At 33.4% G+C, this 8,336-nt stretch overlaps 1 protein-coding gene across 1 annotated transcript; it reads left to right on the forward strand.

Annotated features, from left to right (window-relative positions):
- The first annotated feature begins 349 nt into the window (after positions 1–349).
- On the forward strand, positions 350–1,514 carry LOC111034072 (histidine-rich glycoprotein-like). Its single transcript, XM_022315102.1, has one exon. It carries the CDS (start codon positions 508–510, stop codon positions 1,432–1,434), a length of 927 nt encoding a protein of 308 aa, XP_022170794.1. The 5' UTR covers positions 350–507; the 3' UTR covers positions 1,435–1,514.
- Positions 1,515–8,336: the final 6,822 nt, after the last annotated feature.

Below are 8,336 nucleotides of genomic sequence, written 5' to 3' on the forward strand. Positions count from 1 at the left end.
TTATATTATTTTCTTTTATTTAAAAAAATATATTCCATGGCAATGCATTGCAGGTCAGCTGGTCTCTTGTAAAATAGGTATGATGTGTTGGTATACTATCTTATTACACACATATTGTTTCGTATTGTGGTCTGGGCCGCGAAGAGCGGGACTGCGCCGCCGCAGAAATGGCTGATTGGCTCCGGCGGCAGCGGTAACACCGAGTCACCCGATGCTGCGTATACTTATACCACGGTACACAGCGATACTCGACAAGCGTGAAAGCGTAACTGGCACGGAGCATCCGAAGCGGTGTCGCAAGCGTTATAAATATGAACGGGGCACACGGTTCGACTGTCAGTAGTGATCGGTCGTCGATCGCGTGCGCAACCGCAGGTCGCCTGCAGACTTAATAGCAATAATATTTTATACGTCAAAATATTGTCGTTTCAGATAGTTCGTATTATACATACATGCGGTGCGTATACATCATAATATCATAATTGGTTGGTCGCTCATACAGTCGACATGGGGCCCACCAAGCTGTTGGTGTATTTCGCTCTGTGCTTCGCGATATTCGCGAGGTCCGGTTATTCGCGCAAGATACCCATCGAACCGGCCGATGAAACCACGATGATCACCTTGCCGATGACGGTTGCCGCCACCGCCATTACTGCCACGTCGGCGGCGGGAGGCGATGACCCGAAGGCGGTGGCCGCTTCCCAACATCAGTCGTCTGCGGTGGTACTGCCGCCGCCGTCGTCCGCGTTAGCGCCCCTGGCACAAGATCAGGCGGTGGCCGCATCCCACAAGAAGAAGAAAAAGTCGTCCAAGTCGTCCAAAGGTGGTGGATCGAAGAAAAAGTCCGAAAAACATTCGAAGAAGGGTCACAAGGCCGACAAAGGCTACAAGACTAAACATCACTTCGACAAAGGTGACAAGGGTAAGCACGGCAAGGAGGAGCACGAAGGCCACTATAAGAAGGAAGGTGGCCATAAAAAGAAGAAACACGATGAAGCCGAAAAGTACGGTCATCATCACAAGGGGGAGAAGGGTCACAAGGGGGCTAAGTTTGGTGAAAAGAAGGGCCACAAGAAGGGGCACAAAACAAAAGGGTACCACAATAAGTTCCACAAGGACGAGTACCACAAAGAACACAAGTTCTACGACGACTTCCACAAGGGTGGGCACCACAAGAAACACGGCGCGCACCACAAGAAGCACGCGAACAAGGAAGGCAAGCACAAGAAGGGTGGACACCACAAGTCGGGACACCATGCAGACAAATATGGCAAGAAGGGACACAAAGAGAAGGGTCACTACGACAAAGAACACAAGGGGCACAAGGGTAAAAAGGGCCACGATGAACATCATTCGCATCACGAAGACTACGGCAAGAAAGGAGGACACAAGCACCACAAGAAATATGGATACAGCAAAAAGAAGCAAGGATAAACCATCGAAGTTATATTCACGTACTGAAACACTAGTTTGTTTTACCATTATTTTAATTATTATATCCTGTTTATTTGTTATTTATTGTTTTGTTTATTGTCATGCAAGTATGATACATATTATATTTGATATATTTGATATATTTGATATATATTATGGTAATAATATAATAGCAAAAAAAAAATAACTAATTATGGTCAATTTTTTTTTCAATTCAGCGCACCATATCGCTTAATTTCCACTCCCTCCCACTGCAACTAACTTATATCTACCTGTTCGATAGTAATGAGGTTTCAACGATCGGTTTGTACCGATTAGACACATTACGCAATTTAATCAAATATTCGTAAACAGAAATGTACCCATAACTATATATATGTATAAATAAATATACATAATATACATAACAGCCAGCAAAACAGAGCTCTGCCATGACCGCAGACACCGGCTTTTCGCCTAACACAGGAGGTCGTATACTTATCACACCTGTTAGTGGGCCGCCGAGAGTAGATGTGCGTCCGTGACGAGACGAATGAAAAAAATAGCTGGACGAAATGCAGTGACGGAGTTGGGCACTCGTCTTGCTGTTCGTTCAACCTTGACGCAGAATATTTTAGTGGTGCGTTGTGATACCAGCTATGCAGTATATTTTTAATTCGATAGAATATTATAATATGCGATAAATCAAGGCGACCAGAAAAACGATTCTGATATGAGGAGGAACTCGGAAAAACCCGTAAAGCATTCAATATATTTTTCTTTCTGTGGCGGTCAGTATAGTTTTACTAGCGCTTAGGAAAACTTTTGAAAAAATACGATCCGAACCAGGTTTTTGAAACTTAAATAATATGCTACACAAAACTTTTTTACCCGAAAAAGTGTGTTGCCGGATAAATATATAACAATAAAAAAACATCATTGTAAAGTGTAAACTAATACGCGAGATCGAAATCTAAAACTTTAAGAATAAATAAATAAATAAATCATGTTATAAGGCGTACTGAAAAAAAAACCAGAGTATTATTCACATTCAATTTGTCCAAATTTAGTAGTTACCTCAATCACCATGGAAACGGGAACAACTTAATGTTGAACAATATCATTATTTTACGGATACAACAACAGATACGTCACTTTTTTTAATATGCTTTTGGCTTTAAGTCCAAAAATATTTTATCATCCTAATAATAATATTCAACTAAACTTGTATAATGACCTCCCTCGATCAGTTTAACATAATCTACGGTCGGTTTTCCGGTTCTCGTATATAATACTTAATATAGCTCTAAGCCGATTTAGTCTCAGTGCAAAACGTTTGCTCATTTTTAAAATATATACGAATAATAATAATAATTCCTCGAAGAATAAATCTATTCTGGCGGTAAAAAGAAAATATTTTTTAAACATTTTTTGTTTTTTTAATAACCCTAGAGATTTGTTTTAATGTAATATTTTTTTTTCTTTACTCTTCTGAAAACCATTTTACGGTCTGAAAATTTTTTTATTCGACAACCATTGCCCAATGATTACACGGTTGTGTAGGAATGAACTGTTAACTATATTATTATAAGTTTTAACGCGGGACGCCAGTCCATGGCAGTGACATATAGTGGCGATAAATATATATAAAAGTGAAAGAAGTGTAATAGCTCATGTAAGGATGAAAAATAATTTGTCATTCTATCCGACACGACTTGCTGGGTCAAAAATAATATATTCTTAAGACATGTAGTACCTCAAAATCCTACAGTTTATTATTATTATTGTTATTCATCGACTTATCGTCGATTGATGTAGTATTATCATGATATCGGAAGAAAATGGTTTAGGTGTATTTTACATAGGTACTATCTAATATTATAATAATATATCGAATTGCTTAAACATGACAACAGCATCATAAGTCGACAACAGAGGCGGTGGCAACACGTTAACCCTTTCGAGCTGAAATTCGTCAGACACGTGAAATTATAATATATTATGATAACCTCAATGACAATAAGTACGCTATCTCATTCGTATATTATACGATGAGGTGTATAATATACTGTACACGGGCGGCGCGGACATTCGATTAATTATAATTTCTGCACAAGCGATCTGCAGACGAATTTTGTAATTTATTGTCTCTTAATCTTCAAGTGTTATGAAATTATAATAATATTATATTATACCAGCTAATACGAGCATAATATGATAATAATTATTGCAGGTTCGCAGGTTAATATTATTATTATTATTGTTATGGTTATGGTTATTTGTAATTAATTATATTATTATGGTTATTTGTTATTTATTATTATTTGACGAATGTGGATATCGCCAAAGAGGACGTTACACACGTAAACATGGCAAAATGTTCGTTGACCGCCTCAGTAGAGGCCTGTTTTGTCTTAGTATATTTATTTACAATGCGAAAAAGAAAACTACTTATTTATTATGTTTACCTGTTTGTTATAATAATTTAATAAGATAAATAAATGTATAGGTGCTCCGTATGCAAACATTCACAAGCTGCAGTTGTTGTTGCTGACCCATTTCGTCATTGTGTGCTCATCCCTTACCGCCGGTTTTGAAAAAAATTTAAAACTCCAAATGAGTCATCCGCGTTTGCTGCAGCAAAGACCATTATATGTATACATTTTAATATCGTTGAGCACGATCACGTATATTCAGTATTTGCATATTACTTAAAATATAACACCAGCACCTACACAGATCCATAATAATATCTGCAACGCAAATATTTTTAATTCTTTTTTTTTTATGACACCCGATGGTAAATATATCATCATATAATATAATATATTATATGATGTCATATGATATCATCATGTTGCCTATTAATTTTATTCTATTTTTTTCATCTCATCTACCTAGTCTTATGAAGTTCGAATACCTATTCAAACAAATAATAATTAAATACTCGTAATTGTATTATTATATTTATTATAATTAAATCAAAGTAAAATATGCTTATAAAAATAGTGAAGTTATGTAATAAACGAGGATTTCAAATTTAGGAGAGTGTAGCAGTAACGGTTTGGTACAGTGACAAAGGTGTCTCCCAAATAGTTTAGTTCGCACCTCCTGTGAAGTATAATAATAAATAAGATAAAATAGATGATTGTGTACGTAATAATCATTATGACTTATTTTATGTCATACAATAGTTATACTATTGTAACATTTTATTACAGTCACAATCTAAAAATCTCGGAGACATTGAGATTACTGGAAAACGTAGGTACATCTCACGAATCGAATGGCATTGACTTATAATGTATACTGTTATCACTGAAGTAGCACGCCATCGGAAACGACCACGATTTAAGATAATGATATCAGGTACACCAGTGACGGGGTGGTTGAGCATAACAATCCTGACGTAGGTACAACACACGCTGTTATCAGGTCACAAAAAAAGCAGACAGTTTGTGTTCGCACTTGGCTACAAAAATTCAGGGTCTCAGGGATAAATCGAATAACGTGAATTTCGTTTAGAAAACGGCAGGCACCCGTCTAGATTTATGCTGGTGATATTAAATTGGAAAATATACGCGTTTATTTTGTGGTGATGCGATTTTCTACGTGATGGCATTATACATATTATTATTACATTTTGTATTTGCAAAGTATCGAAAACCATTCATCGACGAGAGGCGAGGACAGTCGAAAAAACCGTTTTGACGATCGACGTAGGTGAAATATAACATTATATTGTATAATATAACATTGTAGGTGCGTAGGTTACAACCTAAGCAAGTGTACAATATATAATATGGTATACAGTATACGCAATACGATTGGATTTCCCTAAGCACTCCGAGATGAATATTTAAAAGAGTTGGCTGTATTTAAATTGTATGTGTGTGTAAGTTTCAATGGCGACGTGAAAAAATAAATGATACTTACTTTTCTACATACAAACCAATCATATTACACGCGTCCGTCTGCCTGCTTAAAGATTTAAAACTCTCGACTCTATACGCACTGGACTTCGTCCGTGATGGCGGCACCGGCTAAACGGATCAATATTAAAAACCTTTTTTTTTCCGAAAAATGACACGCGGTACTATAAAATTCTGCCAGACAACGGTCGAGCATGATTATTTTTGTAATAATCAACAATTTATCAAATCTGTCATGTTTTAATCCAGTTTAACGGTGCTCCAAGGGTATCTTTTTTATTATTATTATAATCATTTTATTATTTATTTTGGGTTATTATTGAATGAAGAGGTGTTGCAAAAATAAAACTACAAACTCAAAAATTCGGTTACAGATACCATAATACATGGTCAACGTAACACAATATTTTCAGCTATCACGTTTGGGCCTGTAGTTAAAACAAAACAATTTTGACAAATTACAACCCATTTGAATTGATAATCACTGTTTATACAGAAAAATCATTTTTAATTATACAACTGTTAAATTTTAATATTAAATTATTCGATTATTATTTTAAATTGGAAACCCATATAATCAAATAGTTTTCATTATTTTTTTTTTATTATTACACAGCGTTTAGTAACAGTATAACATAAATTTCGAATTATTTAAAATAATGAAATATAATTATATTTAAAAAAAAATAGAGAAGTCATTTTGCTATATTAGTTCATTTTTGACCTACATCGTCACTGAGTTGCCCACACGAAAAACGATTCTGAGTAAAGACGGAGTGTCGCCTCAATTTTTAGGATATTTTATGATTGATTTATATTTGTTAATTAATATAGTTATTTCTATTGCAGTATTACCTAACTTAGAAATTATAAATCAATATCACGTTCCATCGACGGTGTGAATAAAGCCAATATAGAAGAATTGTATAAATAGGTAACATACACATTTTAATAATCAAATATTTAATTAAAATAAGTCTAAATATTTGATTATTTCATTCTGTATAGAAAATTATAATGCATGTAACGACTAAAAGTTTCAAGTCTCTACGATTCAAATTATACAAAGTATAACATAATAACTAAAACCGTTAGAGGAAACATTACTATCGTTATTTTTGTATCCAATTTCATAAAAATTAGAACTTCTAATAGGTATCTATAAAAATATGTGTACAAATTGTATGTATAAGTATTTTTGATAGTTACAAATATCTATAAACACAACTTTACTAATGCATTTAATTAATATTGTTTAAAATAAATGTAATTTATGTATAATGTATATTGTATACATATTATAAATAATATCAAGTCTTATACGTATTAAAATTTAAAATTCTATGAATTAATTAAGTTTTGTGATTTGAATTTTAATAAAATGTATACCTAAGCTAAGTAACTGCAAAGCGGAACATTATATACTATGGCTAAAAATGGAAATAAGTCAATGAAGCAAAATCCGAAAGTTGTATTTGGAACAGTTGTGTGTAAAAAAAAAAAATTGGAAAACCTCGTAACTCAATTTTATCATATTTTATATGAAGTATAATAATATGAAACCCTGGCGTTATAAAATCTATGATCCTATTAAATAGAAAGCAACGATAATCCAAAATAATACTTATAATAACATGTATATGTCACTGAGTCGTGAGTCCATTTTAGGAATAGATCATCTACTCGGATTTTCCAAATCTCTACAATATACTGAACACACATTATAAATCTTTACATGTAAAATCCCAGTACCACTTATTCACTGATCGCTGTAACTCAAAAACTACGCAACATACGAACTTGAAATTTGGAATAGAGCCTCTTTTCATATTTTCACCTTGCAATAAGAAAGGATTTTCACAATTGTTGCGTTTTAGTGGAGTAATTAACAATTATAATTATTCATCGCCTGCAATACGTATTGTGCTGCACGACACAGTCTCATGGCGGCTCGCGGGTTTCCAGCTACCTGCAACCTATCCTTTTTGTCCGTCGTGTAGATAAGAATTGTTCCCATAATTTATGGGGATGTATTGTAAATATGAAAAAAAAACAAAACTACACATGGCCGAAGACGGGTAATTCAGTTGGTAATATATAAATTCGATACGTTCTTAATGAACGTCTTACCTACCTATAAACGTACAGGGCTGATTTGGTCTGCCAAGTTGTTTTAAAACTTTGCGTGAACCGAAAGTGTACGACAACGTCTGTACCATTCATCTGTTAAATCCGGATTCTGTGTTCCAACACCTCTCGGTCATGTGACCGCTTATACTATACTGTTTACCAATTTATACACCCAGCAAAAGTTTATTTAATTTTTAGTTCACTTATTTAAGTAGGTACCTACAAAAACAATCAAAAACAAAAATTGTATACATTTTATTATATTTTCGAGATAATTTTTTGACTGCAACTTGTATCAGAATGTTTGCTAGATAGGTATGCAAGTATGTATTTCCATTTAATATTAGATATCTCATTATAAATTTCATAACATATGAATATTATATAATATGCTTATCAGTTATCATTAATCCCTTTAAAACGCATATTATAATAATTTTCTAAAATTGTTATTTTTGTTTTACAGGTGGACAGCTAATTTTTTGGTTTATTGATCCTCAACGGAAAACTAATACTTATGTATAAAACGTTTAAAGCTGTGTAAAAAACCCTATTATATAGTTTTTAATAATTATTTTCTTGTGTAGGTTTTCTGGCATTAATGCCATATACTATTATTGTACAAAAATAGTATTTAATGAATATAAATATTGGGAAAAACTTTTTTATGAAAAAAAAATACTGAAATACTGATGGAAATTTTTTTATTTAATTGGTCCAATATATAAAAGCTTTTTGTATATCACAAACGAAAGACCTTTATAATATTCTCCGTTTTTATGCTGTTCTGTATAAGAACGATTTTTGTAGTTATTCTAAATAATGAATTTTTTTAATTGTGTGTTATATTTGCTTAACTTA

This window comes from Myzus persicae, unplaced genomic scaffold (genome assembly GCF_001856785.1).
Source record: "Myzus persicae strain clone G006 unplaced genomic scaffold, MPER_G0061.0, whole genome shotgun sequence".
NCBI lineage: Eukaryota > Metazoa > Arthropoda > Insecta > Hemiptera > Aphididae > Myzus > Myzus persicae.

Coding starts and splice junctions, on each gene's coding strand:
- LOC111034072 (XM_022315102.1), top strand. CDS start 508: ATGGGGCCCACCAAGCTGTTGGTGTATTTCGCTCTGTGCTTCGCGATA.